Source organism: Lactuca serriola, chromosome 1 (assembly GCF_051521515.1).
Source record: "Lactuca serriola cultivar US96UC23 chromosome 1, Lser_US96UC23_V15, whole genome shotgun sequence".
Taxonomy (NCBI): Eukaryota; Viridiplantae; Streptophyta; class Magnoliopsida; order Asterales; family Asteraceae; genus Lactuca; species Lactuca serriola.
Genome location: NC_136408.1, coordinates 15,511,815 through 15,534,331, shown reverse-complemented (window position 1 = coordinate 15,534,331; position 22,517 = coordinate 15,511,815). Strand labels below are relative to the sequence as shown.

Below are 22,517 nucleotides of genomic sequence, written 5' to 3'. Positions count from 1 at the left end.
TAGAAGTTATAGACTTGTGGCTTTGGTGATTAAGTGCTTAATGGTTGAGCTCATGCTTTAAGTTGCCATTAAATACCTAGGTTTAAAGATCTTGGCTTATTTGGTTATCATAATGGATAAAGTTGGATTTATAGATTTTGGCTTATTGGGTTGTCTTAATGGATAAAGTAGGAAACTTTATCCTTCAAGACCTTGAGAAGGACTATATCTAAGCTTGGAGATTTTGGAGTGGAAGGAAAACAACTTAGTTCATTAAGTTATTGAGACCCAGTTTCCATGAAATAGCATTTTGGCCACCACGACGTAGAGGCTCGTTGAAGTTGATTTTGACCATTGTCTTTTGGTTAATTTGCTAGTGATAGAAGGTAAACTAAGGTTTTACCTTGTATGGTTTATTAGGAGGTGTATAACATTCATTTACTGGCTATAAGAGAGGGAGATATAGATAGATAAATAGATATATAGATAGATAGATAGATAGATAGATAGAGAGAGAGAGAGAATTGTTAGATGTTGGTTATGTTAACGAGTTGAATCTCCTCACTATACTATATATGATGCTATTTGCCTTTATGATACTTGCATGGAAGACTAGGGTGTGACCCTTGGCATATGTATGAAAGACCACGGTTTGGCCCCTAGAAAATTATATGAAAGACCAGGATATGGTTCCTGGCAATTGTATGCAAGACCAGGGTCTAGCCCCCGACAGTTATATGTAGGATGCTAGTTATATTTGTGATGCTTGCATGGAATACCAGGATGTGGCTCTTGGCGCTTATACGTAAGACCAGGGTTTTTCTCCTAGTGTTGCAAGGAAAAACTATGATTTGGCTCATGGTTGATAGTGAGAGTAAGACTATGGTTCTACCCATAACATTCCCAATCCTATGTACGATATATGGTATTTTTGAGGAACTTATTAAGATTTGTGCTACGGTTTTATGGTTTAAATATTTTCTGGTACTTCCGGTTCCAAAGAGAAGGGCCCAACTTTACTGTACAACATCCCCTGATGCTTTTTTCCAGAATGATTATTATTGTTTTACTCTCATGTTTGAAATATACATTTTACTTTGATTGTGTAACATTCCGTTTAAAATAAAGTAAGTAAATAAATAAGTAATAATACTTAAAACTTCGATGATAATTTATTTTATTTTCTTAGCCCTAAAGTCATATTAATTAGTGGGGTGTGCACTTTGGGAGTTAAAATGTAACTTGTGAAGTTGAATTGTAATGAAATATGAAAGTTGGGGGCTGTGTGGTAAATTCAGGGCTGGAATCGAAAATATTAAGAGAATGAGGGATCGGAAGTGTAATTTATATATAAACTTTGGGAGCTAGATATGGAATTAACCCGTTCCCCTCCACCCTCTTGCCACCCGGTACACTTCAAACCCTAACCCTAAGATCACATTCCAGCCGCTGTCACTGTTGTTGCCATTTCCGTTGTGGCTGAGGCCGAAGACCGACGTTTGGACGTTGTTTTAGTCGGGAGATCAGAAATCAAGTTGAAGCCACCACCGCTGATGTCAATGAAGGTAAAGAGCACGTCTGTGGCCGCTGTTGTCCCCTCCGTTAGCAGCGCAAACAGCTTTCCTTCCACCCTCTTCATTCTATCGTCGCTTCTTCGCACTCATTGTCGACGCTCCAGTGGCTGTTCCATCCCGTTGTAGTCCATTGATCGTTGTACACCACCAGGTGCATGGTTGTGTTCATATTTAGCATGTGTAGAATTGTGTGTTGTTGTTGCTGGTTGTGTATATCGTGTATGTGTGTGTGTAATTGCTTGGGCGAAGAACGAGGGAAAAACCCACCATGGCAGTCGAGCATGGTGGTTGCTTCCTTGATACTGTTTTCTGCCACCACAAGCCACCGTGAGGTGGTGGCTGTGAGAGTGTATCATTGTATGGGTGTATATTTTTAAGTGGTTGATGTATTAGGAGCTTGTTTAGTCGGATTCTAACTCGAAAACCACCACCACCACCTTGAGGTGGTGGCTGCCGCCGTGAACCACCGTCGACCACAACCGCCAGAGGTGGAAGTGGGTGGTGCCTGGCCTAGTAAATCCCTAATCAACCTAAACTTAACCATTGGTCTAGTTGGCGTGTGTTTGGGTTGGAAACCCTAATTAAGGTTTAGAAAACCCTAATCTTGGAGACTTTTATTGGGACGTGTCGAGACTCGTATTTTGGACCGTTGGATTGGAATTATGAATTATGTCCGACCACATTGTATGATTGACGTGGTAGAGTGATAGACTTAATAGACTAAGTCCTTAATGGGTTAAGTGTTCTCACTTAACCTTAATCGTCATTTTATGTGAAAAACCTAATCATGTTTGGGCTTCAAGTTGGGCCTTTCTTTTGAGCTTAGGTATTTGGGTTCTTGTTAGGCCATCTGAGAACAAGTGTATGGGCTAGGATATTTGGATGGGCTTTAGCGTAAGGCCCATGTAAGGGGTCTGGGCCTAATTTGGAAAATTGGGCCATAATTGGGCCTTGGTTGATTATATGGCTTTTGGGCCTCTCGAGTTTGAGTTTGGGCCTTGGTCTTGGACTAAGTTAGGTTAGGGGTAAAATAGTCTTTTTACCCCAAGTCGGATTTATGGTTATGAATTGGCACCCAATTGTTAATTGGGTGTTTTTTGATGTTTGACAGTTCAGGGATTTGTCAGCCAGCAGTCGGGGTTCATCTGTATGATTCAGCAATGTGAGGTGAGTCTTCTCACTATATCCACGGGTCTAAGACACCAATGTCGACCCATTACTTGTTATGTGGGATCCCATGACATTTGGATATAAGACCATGGGGGAGCCCATGACATTTGGATATAAGACCATGGGGGAGCCCACGACACTTGGATATCAGACCATGGGGGAGCCCATGGCATTCCTGGTAAAGACCATGGGGGAGCCCATGGAAACTATATGTATGTTGCAAGATATTTTGTGGATGAAATTCTATGGTTGTATGCTATGTTGTATTTTGGGGAACTCATTAAGCTCTATGCTTACAGATTTCAGTTTATGTTTCAGGTACTCTAGTTTTCAAATGGAAGGGCTCGGGTTGATTGCTGAGCACACACCACATCTTTCCATTTTCTGTGAATTTCTCTAATTTGTCAATGTTTTGTTAAAACTTAATTACTATGGTTTTTATGGGAAAGACATGCATTAATGATTTATTAACCTAAAAACAAAATTTTTATATCATGATTTTTGGGTTGTTATCAGAGCCCTAGTTTGAGGGATTTGGACATACTCTTGGGTGTGTCTGAACTCAAACTAAGAAATTGGTAAACTTATAAAAAAGGTATTTTAAATAAAGAGTTTTCTGAGATAAGAAAAGGTGTGGTGCATGCAATCAGCCGAACTCAAGTAAGTTTTCCGAAAATAACCATACGAGTTATTTGATATGACTTGATTCATGAGTCTCTGAATCGCATGCTAGTTAGCGCTCAGGATCTGCACAGTTTTTGCATGATAAAATGTTAGGAGAGATGCCTTTGTATGTATACGTATGAGTTGGTAGACTTGCATGCTAGTGTTGAGTAGTTAGTGGTAGTTTGATCTGATATGTGATACCTTTTTACATTGGGAATATTGGATGCTATGTTGAGATGGAAATATCTATTGGAATAAGTACTTGCTAAGTGTATGCTTTAAAACTTGTATACGGTTAGGATCTTATAGCCCTAGAATAATTGATTTGACCTTATTTCTTGTTCCTTGTCTATTTGTGGTTTTAGGGTAGAGTTTGTTATTCGACAGTCTATTTGATCTTGTTCCGTGTATAATTTGTATGCATAAGGCAACTGACATTAAGGGTGGAATTCCTAGCATAAATGTTGGTGTGCGGCGTGAATGTTCTATGGATTGGAGTGTTATTGCATGAATGTTGCTTTCTTTGTGCTTCGTGGAACTCTTGGATGATGTGAGTCAGCTACTAAGTGAATAGGAAGGCATTCACGAGGTGGATGACTGACATTATGAAGAGTTCTTGATCAGATGATGGCAGAGTGAGGTTGGAAACCTAGGTGAGCCTAGGGAGTGCTGCAGTGGTTGTAGTCACGTTGTTTAGTGAGTTTTAGTGCATCAGTTTGAGAAGGCGACTTAGAAGATTCGGGATGATTCTTGAGGAAAGTATGGATAGGTGTGGAAGGTAGTATTGGGCACGTACTACTGAAAGCATAGGATCCATACTCGAATTGGGGAGAGTCTTGGATAATCTAAGAAGCTTGGGGAAAAGGATTCTTGAGTATGTTATAATCTTTTGCATGATTGTATTTCATTTTGGTGACGAGTTTTTAGAAAGGAGGTTTAGGTTCTGGTTCCGGCTCAAGTAAGGGTACTGAGTCGATTAGTGATCAGTTGTGGGAATTCATCTCGTCGGAGATTATCTGTGGTGTTTTGGAGAAGACTCCTGTGGTATTTGGTTCGGTCAATGAGGGGTTTTTGAAGACCTTTGACGAACACTTGGGAGCGTTTCGTGATGACGTTATGGCTACCGTTGGAACTCACACTCTTTCTTTATGTGATTCTAATGCTTGTGGAGCTCCTCTAGTCTATGGGGAGAGGGACCCCGTTTCCATTAGGGGTGGTTAGCGGATATGGGTAATGCATTCAGGACGAGGTTCTGCTGAGGATGCGAAGGTCATATATGATTCCTACCTAATTAAGGTTAGGGTGCGAGATTGGTGTGAAGAGATTGGTCGTGAGGTGGGTGATGATGTTGTTGATACCATGTTATGGGATGATTTTTCCACTAAGTTCCAAGCTGAGTTGCATTAGAGATGGAGGTGCAGTAGTTGGCGCGAGAGTTTCCAGATCTCTGCCAGACTACTGGGTTCAAGGCAGAGATCACTGCCAAGTTCCAGGAGATGACTTTATTGGTTCCACGGTATGCAGCAGACGAGGAAATTAAGAAGGTGACATATCACAATATGTGGTGGATGATATCAGGGAGCTTGAGAGTATTTCAGGGTGTAAGACCCTAAATGATAGGATTTCTAGAGCCCGAGGGCGATCAATTTGGAACCACAGCAAGGAGTAGCCAGTTATTTCAGTGTAGGACCGGGAGAGGCCAATTCTCCAGCAGGTGATATTGCAGGTATGTTGTCTTTTTGCTTTTCTTCGGGTGTTATCAATTTTATTGTTGCTTGGATTTTATATTGATTTGGGTAAGCGTTAACTTCAGTTTATTGCTCTTTTATCGTTGGGTTATATCTTCGGGAATTGTTTCATGACTTTTTCATGCCATGAATCATTAGTGGTTCATTGACGGGATATAGATCGTGTAGTGGGTTCCAATGTGTTCAGCTGCTATTATGGTTTTTGGTCAGAATCAGTTGGGGATATTGTGTGGGAAGCCTTTAGTCACGATTCAACAGGTTAGTTCTCCGATAATCGTCAAGGTTTGGTGGTTTTAGGATTTTTTTTCGGGTAGGAGTGGCAGTTGACTATGGAAGAGTTGTTGGGTCGTTGGAATGCCAGGGGAGTTTCATAATTTCTTAGGTTGCAGTCGATTAGGACTCGGGAATCCTTCGAGAGTGGGAGTTGGGATGAACATTCATCAGTCAGGGCAAGGGATATGATTTTCAGTCGCCAGCATAAGAACTCAAGGAATTAGTATGGTATCATGGGAGGTGAATTTAATTACCTGTCCGTCTAAGATTTCAAGAGTATCCATCCGGGTTTCAGGATTTGGGTGATCAGGGAGTTGGCTAGCAATGGAACTCTAGTATTGTTTAGCGCAGGGCTTGGGAGGTCCATTCTGTCTGGGGGGGGGGGGGGGAGATGGGTCGGATATCTATAAGGATTAAGAGGTGAGAGACCTTCGTCAAGTCCAAGTGGGAGCGAATTAAGTGGTTGTTTAGGTTGAGGTTGTGTTGGTGGGAGTTCATGAAACTCCCAAACGCAGGTCGGCATCTCCATTTTTATTCATAGTAGGCTATGAGATTTGAATGCATGACCCGAACTCCTGATGAGTTGCAGAATTCGGCTCAGGATGCGTGGTATTGTGATGGTTTGAGTGTGGTAAGGCCATGGGTGGTAACCCTGGTTGGTTGGAAGTTTTGTAAGACTACGATGAGATCGTAGCATCCATCAATTCGAGGTAGACAATTATTGATATGGTCACGAGCATGGAAGAAGAATCAGTTCGTGGCTTGGGCACGCCGCCCTGTATGGTTGGGGAATTACTCTATGTTCTGGGTTGAGGACCATTGGGGTTCGAGGCGGAGTCGGCCCTGGGTGGCACTTTATGAGCAGGTTCTGTGGACGAGCCCCTTGTGATTATGGAAATTTAGGTTGGACCTGGTAGGGACCGTTGGGTCAAGCTTTTGGATCTTGAGTTTCAGGATGATGAGGGAGATCAGTGTGTGACACAAAAGGGTTTTAGGCTGGGTAGCCTTGTTGTTGGATTCTTGGGAACCTGGTGGTTGGACCAGGTGCGAGACTGGTAGTCTCATAAATGGTTTGGGGGTAGTTCTTCATCATTCAGGTGAGGGGTCGTCAGAAATTAGTAGTTTGTGGTGTGAAGTGCAAGTGCAGATTCATGGATCTCGGGCTATGTGTGGAGTATCGAATTAGTTTTGGGTAAGACCTCGAGTCAGGTATCGCGCGTGTTTTGTGCAAGATTTTCATTTCTGTAACAATGTAAATTTCATACCAAAATTTTTCATTTCCAAACACAAATAAACACATGTCATATTTCTCAAAAATCTCAAATATCAAACATCAACACATTTTTCAAATTTTTTTTGTCACAGATCCAGAATCCTCCCAACACATATCTTCAATGTGAGTGTGTGTACAATCAAGTCGGTGCCTTCCCACAATCCTCGAGAGCACCTGAAACACGTAACACATAACACGGTAAGCACGAATCTTAGTGAGTTCCCCAAAATACCACACACATTGCGTTAGCCACTCGAGGCTAAATCAATACGACCCTCCGGTCAATGTGTTCGAGTGGAGACCCTCCGGTCCCACAACTCGGGTGGACCCTCTGGTCCTAACTCAATAAGCTCATAAAATAATACCCAGCATAAATCACAAAGACATAATCCTGAATATCGCAATACACAGATAAGCACATAAGACACCTTAGTCACACAAAGATACCACTCATGGTAAGTATAGTGAGTAGACTCACCTCGTAATCTAGCGAATAAAAGTCTCGTACTCGGAAATCTCAAACTAGCCTCCGCCTAACACATTGGATAGTCATCTCTAATTAATACTCTACTCATACTCAAATATACCAAAGGTTGTTCTCTTTTTCTCTCTAACTCTTGGAATGGGTAAAAGACCACTTTACCCCTCCATGGTCTCCATTACTCATGTTGAACAAACCCTAAAGTCCGCATAAGTCAAACTCGAGTCAACAGTCCAGTTTGACCTAACTCGCCGAGTGCACTCATGTGACTCGTCGAGTCCACTCGTTCCTCATAATTCTTACGAAGGTCTAGCTCGTCGAGTTAACCCCTAACTCGCTGAGTTATCGCATGGTCCACCTTATCGGGACAAACCCTAACTGATTCGTCGAGTCAGCTCATGGACTTGGCGAGTCTCTTCGATCTGATTTCTCATTTAGACGTTTTAAGGCAGATCTATCACTCCAAACACAAGATCTACCATCCAAAGGCTCGATTGTCACGTATAGCTTCGATCTTTACACTCATGCATGGTGGTTTTGCTCCCATCTACCAATACATGTTCTCATAAGGTGTTAAACACCATACTCCTCATATGGATGAATAAAGTTGGGACCTTTGGGATCTAGGGACCTTACAAGGTCCAGATATGAGGTTTAAACCTTTGATAACTTAGTATGCTCTAAGTCCCAAAATAAAATGTAATGAAAACCCTAATTTCTCAACTCATGAGATATAACCAAATAAAGGGGATAGATTCAAGCTTTTTACCTTCTTCTTGAAGCTTTGGACGAAATGGCCTGAACCCCAACAACTCCTTGTTCCTTGCTAAACAAACTCCTCTTCCTCCTCAAAGATGCACTAAAACCCTTCAAGGTTAGTTTGGAGACTCTCTTAGCTCACTACACTCATTTAGGGTTTCTCACAGAAAGGTTAAGTAGCTGATGAGCCGCAAATGAGGCTATAAGTGCCCTTATATAGTCCCCAAACCCGGGGATTTAGGGTTTCACTTCATAGCGTCTACTCGGTGAGTCGACTCTCTGACTCGTCATGTAGATTATTAATCCTACGTGACACAACACGACTCTACTCGACGAGTTATAACACCAACTCGTCGAGTTGCTCCATAGTCCTCAAAAATAAATAAACAATATACCTAGAATTCCGGATGTTACAGTTTCGATGTATTAAGGATTTGGGTATTTACATGTCGGGGGCATCAGTTGAGGGATTCAAGGGTAATAAATGGATTCAGTTTAGGATGATAGATCAAGTTCGTGTGATTGTGTCGTGGATTGGTTCTATTTGTGAAGGGCATCGAGATAAGTCAAGTCAGTATTATTGATTTGGAACTCGTGTATGTGTGTGTGGGGGGTGTAGCCTGTTATTCGGAGGAGATGTTAGGTCGCTTGCAGTTGGTTTTGGATAATCTCGGAGTAGATGATTTGATCCTGTTGCACAACTCTTGTCTGAATCTAACCGTTGCAGGGATAAGTCTCCTACTCGGAAGATTATCCGAGCCTTCTGCCAAGCATAAGTGTTCGGCAGCAAGGTTGCTCTGTGATAATGTTTTCTAATGGCGATTTCAAGTTATCAGAATTTGAGTAGTCAGTTGGGAGCCAAGTGGAATGGATTCAAAAATAATTCAGTGTGGGCAGTCTGTCAATGAGTCAGAACATCTCGAGATTTCAGATTTCATAATGAATAAATGTGATTAGGTTGCAAGAGATTCAATCATTTGCGATTTGTAGAGCCCTACGAGGGTTAGTTTCAGTTGCCTTGGGGAGGCTAGAGTATGCTCGGGGTTGTGAGGGTGTTGCTTAAGTTGTTTGGCGTGTCAGGAATGGTAAGGAATGATGTCGAGGACAAATTCTAATTTAAGTGGGGGAGAATTGTAGGATTCTGTTTAAAATAAAATAAGAAAATAAATAAGTAATAATACTTAAAACTTCGAGATGTAATTTATTTTATTTTCTTAGCCCTAAAGTCGTATTAATTAGCAGTGTGTGCACTTTGGGAGTTAAATTGTAACTTTTGGACTTGAATTGTAATGAAATCTAGAAGCTGGGGGTTGTGTGGTAAATATTGGGCTTGAATCGAGAAGATTAAAAGAGGGAGGGACCAGAAGTTTCATTTATATATGAAGTTTGGGTGCTGGAGACGGGAATTAAACCCGTTCCCCTCCACCCTCTTACCACTCGATACACTTCAAACCCTAACCCTAAGATCACATTCCAGCCGCCGCCACCGCTATCGTTGTTTCCATTGTGGCTGAGGACGAAGACCGACGTTTGGACGTCGTTTCAGTCGGGAGATCTGAAATCAAGTTAAGGCCGCTACCGCTGATGTCAACGAAGGTGAGGAGCACGTATGTGGTCACCGTTGTCCCCTCCGGCAGCGGCACAAACTGCTTTCCTTCCACCTTCTTTGTTCTGTTGTCGCTTCTTCGCACTCATCGTTGCCGCTACAGTAGGTGTTCCATCCCGCTGTTGTCCTCTGACCTCTGCACGCCACCAGGTGGGTGGTTGTGTTCGTATTTAGCATGTGTAGACGTGTGTGCTACTATTGCTGATTATGTATGTCGTGTGTGTGTAAATTGTTTGGCCGGAGAACAAGGGAAAAACCCACCATGGCAGCCGACCATGGTGGTTGCTGCCTTGATACTGTTTTCTGCCACCACAAGCCATCATGAGGTAGTGGCTGTGTGAGTGTATCATTGTATGGGTGTATATTTTTAAGTGGTTGATGTAGTAGGAGCTTATTTAGTCGGATTCTAACTCGAAAACCACCACCGCCCGAAGTGGTAGTGGGTAGCGTCCGGCCTAGTCAAACCCTAATCAGCCTAAACTTAAACATTGGTCTAATTGGCATGTGCTTGGTTTGGAAACCCTAATTAGGGTTTAGAAAACCCTAATCGTGGAGACTATTGTTGGGACTTGCCGCAACTCGCGTTTTGGACCGTTGGGTTGGAATTATGAATTATACCCAACCATATTGTATGATTGACCTAGTAGAGTGATGGACTTAATAGATTAAGTCCTTAATGGGTTAAGTTTTCTCACTTAACCCTAATCGTCATTTTATGTGAAAACCCTAATCATGTTTGGGCTTCGAGTTGGGCCTTTATTTTGGGCTTAGGTGTTTGGGTTCTTGTTGGGCCATTTGAGAATAAGTGTATGGGCTAGGATGTTTGGATAGGCTTTAAGGTAAGGCCCATGTAAAGGGTTTGGGTCTAATTTGGAAAATTGGACAATAATTAGGCCTTGGTTGACTATATGGCTTTTGGGCCTCTCGAGTTTGAGTTTGGGCCTTGGTGTTAGACTAATCTAGGTTAGGGGTAAAATAGTCTTTTTACCCCAAGTACGGATTTATGGTTATGCATTGGCACCCAATTGTTAATTGGGTGTTTTTTGATGTTTGACAGTTCGGGGATTTGTCATCCAGCAGTCGAGGTTTGTCCGTGTGATTCGGCAGTGTGAGGTGAGTCTTCTCACTATATCCATGATTCAAAGACACCAATGCCTACCAATTACTTGTTATGTGGAATACTATTTGTCTCTATGATACTTACATGAAAGACCATGGGGGAGCCCATGACATTTGGATATAAGACAGTAGGGGGAGCCCATGGCATTTGGATATAAGACCATGGGGGAGCCCATGGCATTTGGATATAAGACCATGGGGGAGCCCATGGCAACTATATGTATGTTGCATGATATTTTGTGGATGACATTCTATGGTTGTATGCTATGTTGTATTTTGGGGAACTTACTAAGTTTTGTGCTTATGGTTTCCAGTTTATGTTGCATGTACTCTGGTTTTCAAATGAAAGGGCTCGGGTTGATTACTGAGCACACACCACATGTTTTCTTTTTCTGTGAATTACTCCGATTTGTCAATGTTTTGTTAAAACTTAATTACTCTGGTTTTTATGGGAAATACATTTATTAACGATTTATTAACCTAAAAACAAAATTTTTATATCATGATTTTTGGGGTGTTATCGATTTGTTTTGGAACAAATGTTTGTATGGATTTGATTGTTTAAAAATGAAAATTTTACTAGTATTTTTGGTGCGTTACAAGTTGGTATCAGATCCTTGGTTTGAGGGATTCGGGCACACTATCAGGTTTGTCTTAACTCAAATTGAGAATTTGATAATCTTTTTGAAAGAAAATAGATTTTCTAAAAAGATTTTTACAAAGAAAGGGTTATGATACGTGCAATCAGTTTAGCTCAAGTAAGTGATTCCGAGAACCATACATGTTGATATGTTATATGTGTTATAGAATGTTTTACATGCTAGAAGTTAGCATAAGAATCTATTTAGGGTTGCATGCTAGAATGCCTATTAGGAGAGATGCCTATTAGGAAAGATGCTTATTGATGTTTTGTTTCCTATAGAGTTTACCTCTCGAATTTTGCTTGTTTTGTGCTTGTAGGGCTCATATTAATGTGAGTTATCTATTAAATGAATATGTTTAGTTACTTGCTATAGAGGTTAAATATTTTTAGAATGATTGATTTGGCCCTATTGCGCAACTATTGTCTGAGTCCAACTGTTATAGAGTTGGGTCTTTTAGTCAAAATATTATTTAAGTTCTATTGCATGTAATTGTATTAATGAAGTAGTTAGCTAACATAAGTAGGAGTTTTTCAGCAGTTGATGGTAGGGTGAGGTGGGGACCCTAGGAGAGCCTAGGAAGTCGGGTGTTACACAGAGGCATCAATTTGAATCCTAATACCTTTTTTGTGATATATGAGCTTATTTTATGTTTTATGTTAGAAACTTTCTCTTATTTAGCCTATACATGTCTTGGTTTTCAGGTTATGATCTTGTTGTGGAATCATTGACTAAAAATAGTATCTAGCAACCTACAAGATAGTATGCACCGTCCTCATGGGTGGATGTAACAGTACACAATAACATCATTTTTCAGGTAATTAATTGAATTTTGGGCTCTTTATGTCACGTATAGGCAATAAGAAAGGACATATCGTTCTTTAGTCAAAGGTGTAAATCAAATTTTACATAGCAACGTAAAAGAATCAATAATATGAAACGATGTGCACATTCTTGATCGATCCTCAACGCATATAAGACATGGCTGATCAAGTATTCGACATATTTTGGGGGAAGAATAACTTCAATCCTATCAAATTTTGAGCATGCTAATCTCTCAACCCCTTAGTTCTAGTTCTAGTTCTAGTTCTCATGTTCCGTCCCTAAATACGAATATGATGACGCCATTAAATACTTGGTATAACTTTTTTTGAACAACAACATAATCCATTCTAAAACACAAAAACTCTAGCAAGAAGCTAAAGATGGCACACGACCACATAAAATTTACAATAGAGAGTGGGTTTTTAACCCAATCATTCCAACTAACGTTACATTTTTCTTTCTAGCTCGAATCAAATAAAAAGATTGAGAGACAACCCAATCGAACAGTTCTTTTGCTTTAGGTTTATCAGTAGAGACTTTTTTTTTTGTTTCTAAAGAACTAAGTTCACCATAAACAATATCCGATGACCGCATCCAACACCTTCTTTGCAAAGCTAGACACCACCAACAAGCTCCTAAAAAGAATTGGAGACAGACGTACAAGACCACCATAATGCAATTCTACACCTTAACTAATATATGACATGCTTGGAAAAAGAAAGTTGAATGTATTCTTGCTCTGTATTACAAATCGGACATAGAAGGGATGAGACATCGACCCCCTATAGTCCAAATTACCTCTCACAGCAATGCCATTGTGAGCTAATCACCTAACCACCTATAGTCTAAATACTTGGTATAGCTAGAAGGTAAAGTCGCCCATGGCCATAGTGCCGGAGGTGAGGCATGGGTGGAATAAGGGGGTCTTTTTGTGGTAGCCCATGCTACTCTTTAAATTTTCTAGCAAAAGGTAAAAAAAAAAAAATTAAATTCCAACATAGTACTCCCAAAGATACGAGGGGTCAAATGATATGTCAAAGTTTGATGGGTGTGGTAACGAGTTTGTGACAAACTTCGAAACTTTGATGGGACACACCATTTTAACAATAGGTCCATACAATATTATGAAATAGCAAACTCACAAACTTCGAAACAAATCAGACAAAGTTAAATATGCTATTCTAGTTTTTAGGTTGAATAAGTAAATTTTGATTTTTAATTATGTATGTTTCTGAGTTTCTTTAACTTGTGTGGGATTCGACCGAAATAAATAAGCAGCACATGAACTGGATCCAATGGACAGCGAGGAGCGTACTATGTCACAACAAATCCTAATTTATTGGTCTCTCTATGTGCTCACCTACTCATGATCACACATTAGTTATTAGTTTTTTATAATTTATTATTCTATTCATGTGTAGATGACGTACTATATATATATATATATATATATATATATATATATATATATATATATATATATATATATATATATATATATATATATGAGAGTGATGAAACTAGGATGCGATATTGACCACATAACATTAATCGTATATATATATATATATATATATATATATATATATATATATATATATATATATATATATATATATATGAGAGTGATGAAACTAGGATGCGATATTGACCACATAACATTAATCGTATGATTACAAACATTGAAAACTGAAGAGTAAAGTACAAGAATGGTCCCTGAGCTATACCAAATATCTCAAAATTGGTCAAAGATTTGAAACTTTCCCAAAGATGTCGCTAAGTTGCATTCCGATTTTATATACAGACCCTCTCCTCAAACACCATTTAAGCACTCCGTCAAAACCCTCGATGTGCAAAGCACATGACGGACTTTTTGGTATTTTAATTGCCTTTCTCTAATTTAATGCCACTTGCCCATTTACACTACAAGAAAACAATAATAATAATAATAATAATAATAATAAACGTTCATTACGGGCGATAAATATCGCTGCTAATGAGTACGTGAATCACCGCAAAGATCATTTACTAATTATGTATTAAACTCAATTCTTCTATACGAGTATTTAAGTTCATTAATGACTCAAATCGTTTGTGGTATCGTGATTGTTTTTTTTCCCATTTTTGGAACCATTTTTCAACGACACCAATGTGAATCACATGAACAAAGACCAAAAAATAATACTCTCCGACCCGCACAACGATCAAAAAAACCTACTAGTTTATATTACTTGAGTGTGTATCATTTTTTGCTGAAACCATATAAAAAGATCACATTACAAATCTCTCTCTCTCTCTCTCTCTATCTATCTATATATATATATATATATATATATATATATATATATATATATATATATATATATATATATATATATATATATATATATGTTGTGTTTTAACTGAACTATCACAAGGGATAGTATAAGTAAGTTTTGACGACGACTTTCTTTGTATGTGTAAACTTAAAGGATGTTAAGTTAAAAATGGTTTGATTAATTTATACACGGTAGTGTATGTTTGCAAATAATTAAAAACTAGCAAAACATTATTTCTTTCTTAAAAACCATAACAGACATCTTTTTTTTTTGTTTCCTTAAAAACGAAACTTTTTATAATTAGTGAGATGACAAACGACATCTAGAATTTCTTTTAGTTGTTTTTAAAACAAATCTGTGTTTTTTTTTTGACCGCACTACATGGTCTGGTGTTAGGAAGTTAATGATTTAATTGTATGCAATATTAGAAGTAATTTTATTGTTCACGAGCAGCTAAAAATGTAAAGAGATAGAGGAGAAAATAAGACAAAATATTTCTATAAGATTTAGTCTTTACTAAATAACTGAAATCGATTAGAGTGGTTACAAGAAATGGTTGAACATCACTCAAATTTATAGCCTAAGACGATTAATATTATAATAAAAAGTAAATTACTCATATCTGACAAGATTCTCTAAATCCTAGAAAAATTACAACATTTATTAATAAACAACCAAACATGAGTCATTTATTCTACCAAGAAAATAATCACAAAGAGCATTATATCCAACAACTTTTATTAAGGAAAAAATATCCAACAACTTTTATTAAGGAAAAACTATTAATGAGAAATTATACTATCCTTCCATAAAGATATTCTATCATTCTATAAAATTATTCTTCTTACGAAAGAGAAAGTTATCATTCCTTTACAAGTTATCCTTCCCTTTTTACTATTCAAAAGCTACATCCTTTTATTATTAAAATTATTATCATTATCCATTTTAATATCACATTCTCTTCCTTGAACTGGACCAAGCTTGGTATCCATCACGTCGAGCATATTTTGTATTTCATCATGTTTCACGTGTGTCAAGGCCTTTGTAAAGATGTATACTCGTTGATCCTTTGACTTGATGTGTTCTACAATAATTTGTACTTCCTCAACACATTCCCTAATGAAGTGATAACGAATGTCAATGTGTTTGTTTTTACCATGACTTACATAAACCTCCTATTTGAGATCACCATTAAGAAAAGCCGAATTGACATCTAAATGGTGGACGAACCACCCATGTTGAGCCGTAAAGGTAAGAATGAGCCTTGTGGTGTCAAGTCGTACTACCGGTGTAAAAACTTCATCAAAGTCGACTACTTGTTTTTGTACATATCCTTTTGCGACATGTCGATCTTTATGTTTATGACATTTCCAAGGGTGTAGTTTTTCACTTTGAAGACCCATTTTAATCCTATTGCTTTATAACCTGGTGGAAAGTCGGTAAGCTTCCACGTCTTGTTTTTCACGATCTAACTCCGTTTTCATGGCCTCCTACCATGATTTAGAGGTAACCGCCTCTTTTAAATTCATGGGTTGATCCGTTACAATCATCAACAGTTCTTCGGGTTCTAGGATCACAATTTCGGCATCATTACAGATATTGACAAGTGAACAAAATCCTTTTGGCCCAACCTCACTAGAAGGGGTTTCCGGGGTTTTTTGGTTGACTCTGGGGCTGTTCGGATATGCCGAGTTTACTCTGTGACTATCTGTCTCGATTATTGTGAAGGTTTTAGGGGTTGCGATTTCCTCTTCCTTTTTTTGTACCAATTCCACCCTTAACTTTAAAAAAAAAACAACATCGCGACTAACCCATAATTTTCAGCTTTCCGGATCAAATAATCGAAACCCTTTAGGTCCATCTTCTACCCCAAGATACACCATCTTTTTGTTTCGGTATTCAAGTTTCTTTAAATGTACACCTACAACTTTGGCGTAGACAATACAACCAAAACCTTTAAATATTCAAGGTTTGGTTTTTTGTCAAACCAAGCTTCATACAATGTGATGTCGGGAAGCACCTTTGTAGGTAAGAGGTTGAGAAGATAAATCGTGTGTCTAACGACTTCTCCCCAACAATCTCCTGGTACATTCTTTCCTTTAAGTATACTCCTTGAATATCCATAACGGTACAATTTTGTCTCTCTACAAATCCATTTTGTTGAGGCGAATATGGAGTCGTAAGATGCATTTTTACTCAATTTACTTCACAAAATGATGAGAATTCTTTTGACGTCAACTCTCCCCTTCAATCCGTACGAAGTGTATTCAATTCATAATCCGAACTTTTTTTTGACCATCAACTTAAATTACTTGAAAGCACTCAAGGCTTCAAATTTTCCGGATAAACTATAAACTCACCTCCACCGACTATAATCATCTAGTAATTATTCAAAAGTTTTTGGTCGCTAGTTTTGCAATCAAATAAAATCAACCATTTTCCCATAATAGCTATAGTGGAATCGTCGCCAAATCTCACGTGAATTGTAATATTTTCATCCAACTCATGTAACTTTGAGTGGTCTCTCGTCATATGGTTGCTAGCACCGTTGTTGAGATACCATATCTCGGACTCAACTCGACCCTCTCCCATGCAAGAAGATTAACACAAATCTTTTCTTTTAGCGACACCTTTTTTAGTACATATTCTTGGGAGATTGCCATCATCAAGATGGTTGCTTCTTGGCTTGTGTGAAGTTCGCCTCCTCATCTCGGTTTCTTTTCGAGCATTCTGATGTATAATGACCTAACTTGTTACATTTAAAGCATTTAACTTTGCATTTATCCTTTTTATGTTTATCTGTCATCAATAATCTTGGAATATACTACAGCATACAGTAACTAGGCTTTGATACCATTTGTTGGAAATTAATGATCTAATTGTATGCAATATTAAAGATAAATTTATCGTTCACCGTATGAGCAACTAAAAATGTAAAAAGACAAAAAAGAAGATAAGACAAAAGAATTTCTATGAGACTAAGTTTTTACTAAATATCTAAAATTTGTTACATTGTTTACAAAAAATGGCTGAACATCATTTAAATTTATAACCTAAGACCACTAATATTATAATAAAAAGTACACTATTTATATCTAGACAAGATCCCCTCGAAAAGGTTAACATATTTATTAATAAAAGACAAAATTGCAAAAACGGTCCCTGTGATATGTATTTTTTTGGGGTTTTAATCCAAACAATGGCTTTTTTGGTTTCGTGGTCCTTTTAGACTAGTTTGCATCTGAAAATGGTCCCTCCTAAAATTGAAATGACGAAATTTCCCTCTAGATATATCTTTTATATTTTTTTCTATTTAATTTAATGTTTTATTAATAATAAAATGGGGCCCACACCCCATTTTCTCTCTCTTTCTCTCTCTCTCTCTCTCTCTCTCTCTCTCTCTCTCTCATTTCTTCTCCGTTTCACTGACAAGAAACTCCACCGGAGGTGATGCGTTTTCCGGCCACCACCATGGGCAACAGAACCTTCCTTTCTCCTTCTTCAATCCCAGCTGCCAAACACCTCTGCAATTTTTGAAAAGCATCACCCAAACACCCCTGCCCCTTCGTGTTTAATTGTCGGTGACAAGAGGAAAGAAGCCAAGGGAAGCCGCCAAAGCAGCCTCCGTTTCCTTCGTGATTCACCACCGGAAAATCGACTCTCGTCCTCCCTCGTTCTTTCCTGTCGAAGAGCAACATCCAAACACCCCCTATTCGGCACTGCTACCGCTACTTTGTTCCTTCGTTTTCTTTACTGTTGACGACGAGAAAGGAACCCACGAGGGCTCGCCGAAGAGCAGCTACCCCCTCCACCATTTGCTCATCGACTCCACAACGAAACACCCCTGAAGATCCTTGCTCCCTTTGCTCATCGAAGATGCCGAATACCGCCCCTCTTCGACGTACACAACCCCGTCTGCCATTTTTCGGTGCTACTCTTTACTACTGATCCATCACCTCGATCTGTGGCTGTCGGCGACGAAGTCAAGCCAAGAGGATCGCCGTAAAAACGGGTTCTTTTCCCCTTAACATATCTACCATCGTAGGTGGCTGGAACGGAGGCAATAGCCTCCTTCTTTTGTTTTATTTTTCTGGTGAGTTGAAAAAAAAAAGAGGGAGAGGGGAATCAAGAATTGGCAACAAAAGATGAGGGTGTTTGGGTGGTGATTGTCGATAGAAAAAGGGAAGAGGATGATGGGAGTTGTTTGTCTTCCTTGGTGGCCGGTAAACACCGTTTCCGATGGGTGGTCTTGTCGGAAATCAAGAAGAAAGAAAGAAAGAACCATAAGAAATGGGAGAGAGAGAGAGAGAGAGAGAGAGAGAGCAAGCAGGTGGGTCCCATTCTTGATTTGCTTAACATTTATAATTAAATAAAAGAAAAAGAATATTTAAGTAAATAGAAGAAACAAATTAAAAGGGCAAAGTAGTCTTTTCAACTTTATCGGGGATCAATTCTGCAATGAAAGTAGCCCAAAAGGACCACGAAACCAAAAAAGTCATTGTTTAGACTAAAACCCCAAAAAAATACATACCACAGGGAACATTTTTGCAATTTTTTCTTAATAAAATAACCAATAAGAACATGAACATTTATTTTATCAGAAACAACATCAAACAACTGTACCCAACAATTGTTTATTAGAAAAAAGGAATCCATGAGAGAGAAAGTTATCCTACCTTTCAGAGTTTTTTGTAAAAATAGGTTAGTTTTCAAAAAGCATTATAAAAATAGGCTAGTTTTAGAATGTATTGTAGAAATAGGTTGGTTTGAATAAGGGCCCACGATTCTAATCAATTCTTTCCGAAAAATAAATGTATATTTTCATTTTTAACCCTTCAACTTTAATATTTTTTTTAATTATATTTTTTACAATTGAACAATCCATTTTTTACCCTTGTTAAATATTATACATAGATTACTTTATTCTATAATATATGATTATATCTTATGTATTATTATTTACGAATTATACCTTTAAATAGAGTTTATAAAGACCTTCAAATAGATACTAATACTGAATATTTTACAACGATACGAAATTACAAGAATAATTAAAAACGATATTACAATACGAATTAAGCGTAAAATTACAATACAAGTTAAACGGTAACTTAAACATTAATTGAAAATGTTACAAAGTTCAAGTCGCATTGAATCTTGGCTGGGAATTTGGACAATTTCTTCTATTATGACCAGTTTGGTGACATAGTCTACATTTGCGAGGTTCGTCGGGATGACGAATGTCCATCTCGTTATGAAATCGATTTGCACGCCTCCGGCCTCTATGCACAGAAAGTTTCGAGTTATCTGCTTTAATCTTCCAATCCGACTCTAACCAATAATCAACATGAGAAAGTGGGACAAAAGCCGACGTATATTGTTGTTTATACGTCATAGTAGTGTACACAGTATTAACAATAGAAATAGGGTTATCCCCTCTATAACCGCAAACTGCAATAGCATGCGAACATGGAAATCTTTCCATTTTCCACTTACCACATGTGCATGTTTGTTGAAAATAATGGACAGTGTATGTATTTCCCCCTTTGCCATTTATCTGAAACTTTGTGACAATTCTGTAGACACCTTCACTGTAGTCAAACTCGGTTAATGTATGGCTTTGTGCACAAGTTTCTCGCTTTCGAAAGAGACGCCACATACATGATGGTAGAGGTGTACTGCAATTCATTGCAACATCACTGTACTTTCTAAAAAGTTGTACAATTCTATTGAATGTAAGGTCAATACATGCCCTGATCGGTAACTGTCTTGCTCCGCGAAGTGCATTGTTCAGACTCTCAGAGATATTTGTTGTCAAGAAACCCCATCAACGATTGTCATCATATAAAAAACACCATTGGCTTCTTTTGATTTCCTTTAAATACTGCCAAGCTTCGAGATTGATATTTTTTATTTCATTCATATACATAACAAACTTTCTTCTTTGTGTGGTGCTACCAATAGACCAACAAAGCTTTTTAAGGCGCACATTCTTGTACCTTTGCATGAAATTACTTCTAATGTGTCGAAGACAAAAGCGATGGTATGCTAATGGCTCTTGCCATTCTGGTAGATTTTCCATTGCATGAATTATTCCTTTGTGCCTGTCTTAAACAACACATAATTGTCTGTTTTGAACAACAAAATGTCTGAGTTGGTAAAAAAACCAGCCCCAACTATGTGAACTCTCTTCATCAACGATAGCATACGCAACAGGCAATATACTATTGTTTGCATCTTTTGTGACAGCAACAAGCATTTTTCCTCTATATGAACCCTTCAAATGGCAGCCATCTACTGAAATAGCAGGTCGACATAGACGAAACATATCAATAGCTGGTCCAAAAGCCCAAAAAACATATTTGAATGTCGCTACATGTGTTGATGAGCTATTTGGACAATGAAACCACTTCACAACTGTATCAGGATTTGAAGCCTGCAATGCTGCAATGTACTTGGGCAACTCATCAAAGTTACTCTCCCAAGTTCCATAAATACTCTCTATAGCTTTTCGCCTACCATGCCATGCCTTATCATAAGAAACATCAACATTCATACTATTTTTAATATCTGATTGTATATGTTTCGCTGGATAAGCAACATCCTTTTCAATTGAATGGAGGATATACAAGACAATAGTTGCAAAGTTTAGATTTTTGTTATTATTGCCAGTACATGATCCACAACAATTGTGTGCATCCACCCAATGTGTAATCTTCCATATGTTTTGATTTTTCTTCTTAACTGCACGAACATACCATGCACAACGGGGCGTACAGTGCACACTACCAAAACTTTCTTCTTCATTTCCTAGAGTCCTACACTTTGCTACCCACAAGTTAGGCTTACTATCATACACTTTGAACTCTCTATTTTGGTTGATAAACCAAAGTGTCACTGCCTTTTTTACTTGCAACTTACTTTCAAATTGCATTCCTAACCTTTTATTTTCTGACTCCTTCCAAACATCTATTTGAATGTGGTCTTCCAAACCGGCTATGTCACCGTCTCCTATATCTCCAACATCACTCATAAAGTTCATAACTGGAGTTTCACACACACCATCATCATCAGAATCTTCCCCAACACATAATGACTCGCTACTATTATCTTCACTATATAATGAGTTGGCTTCATCACAATCTCCCTCAAATGTACCACAATCAGGCAAAGGAAATGGTACATTTGATGGATTGGGCTCCAACACCTCAAAATTTTGAAGGAGATCTACAAAACTAGTACTTGTAGGCGACATTATTTTTTCAACTTCAATTAAAACTTGACCTCAATACTTTGCAACATTCTCAGCCAAATAATACATTACGTCTAAACTTGAATCATTTATGACCCGTGAAATAGTGGATTGCCCTCCAAATTGATAGCATAATGAGATATTCAACTTATGTGATGCTTTTTCAACTCCAACATGTGCATAACATAAATCTTTAAATTCTTCATACCCCATTTTGTGCCTAACAATATTTGAAGTAGAAAAAGTTGAATGGTCTCCCTTTATGATACCATTCTTATATTTAATATTACCACCCCAGTATAAATTAATCATAAACGGACGATCTAGAGTCATAATGATATATAACAAAATATAACTGCAAAATAAATCAAAAATTAAAAAAGAGATTAATAAGTATGCTACATATGATAATTACTATTATTAAATATATGACATAAAGCCAATAATATGTACCTTGTTATGGATGAACGAATGTTGAAGAAAAAAAAAGAAGGAAATATTTAAGTTCAAGAATTGTAAGAGAAATTCATTAGCTAGATTGGAAGAGATGAAAATCTATTGATTATAAAAAGAGAATTTATAATACAAAAAAAAGTGAGATGATTTGACGATTCATTCAATTATTTCTACTTAGTTTTCATCAACAGTTACAATTGAGTGTGCAGAAGAGTTTTGCTTTTGTAGTTGAGTAAAAACAAATAACATAATTATAGAGTTTTCACAAATAGTGACAACTCATGCTATATATTTTAGGTATTGTGGATTAAGATTTTCTTATATTTACAAATAAACGATAATAAAAGTATCAGTACGAATATTATGATTTAGTGTTT

The 22,517-nt window shown here is 37.9% G+C and overlaps 1 protein-coding gene across 1 annotated transcript; it reads right to left on the bottom strand.

Annotated features, from left to right (window-relative positions):
* Positions 1–19,572: 19,572 nt before the first annotated feature.
* Positions 19,573–21,687, bottom strand: LOC145051912 (uncharacterized). The gene is made up of 3 exons (XM_078999745.1): positions 20,600–21,687; positions 20,432–20,536; positions 19,573–20,110 (listed from the first exon to the last, which is right to left on the bottom strand). The coding sequence occupies exons 1-3, from the start codon at positions 21,685–21,687 to the stop codon at positions 19,573–19,575; spliced, it is 1,731 nt and encodes a 576-aa protein (XP_078855871.1).
* Between the last annotated feature and the right edge of the window lie 830 nt (positions 21,688–22,517).

Bases quoted from the DNA above. Each gene is read 5' to 3' on its own strand.
- LOC145051912 (XM_078999745.1), bottom strand. From the start codon at position 21,687: ATGTCGCCTACAAGTACTAGTTTTGTAGATCTCCTTCAAAATTTTGAG. The intron at 20,537-20,599 runs GTTTTTTTACCA...TGTTTAAGACAG, and splicing joins AGTTCACATAGTTGGGGCTG to GCACAAAGGAATAATTCATG. The intron at 20,111-20,431 runs GTACAAGAATGT...AATGAATTGCAG, and splicing joins AGAAGTAATTTCATGCAAAG to TACACCTCTACCATCATGTA.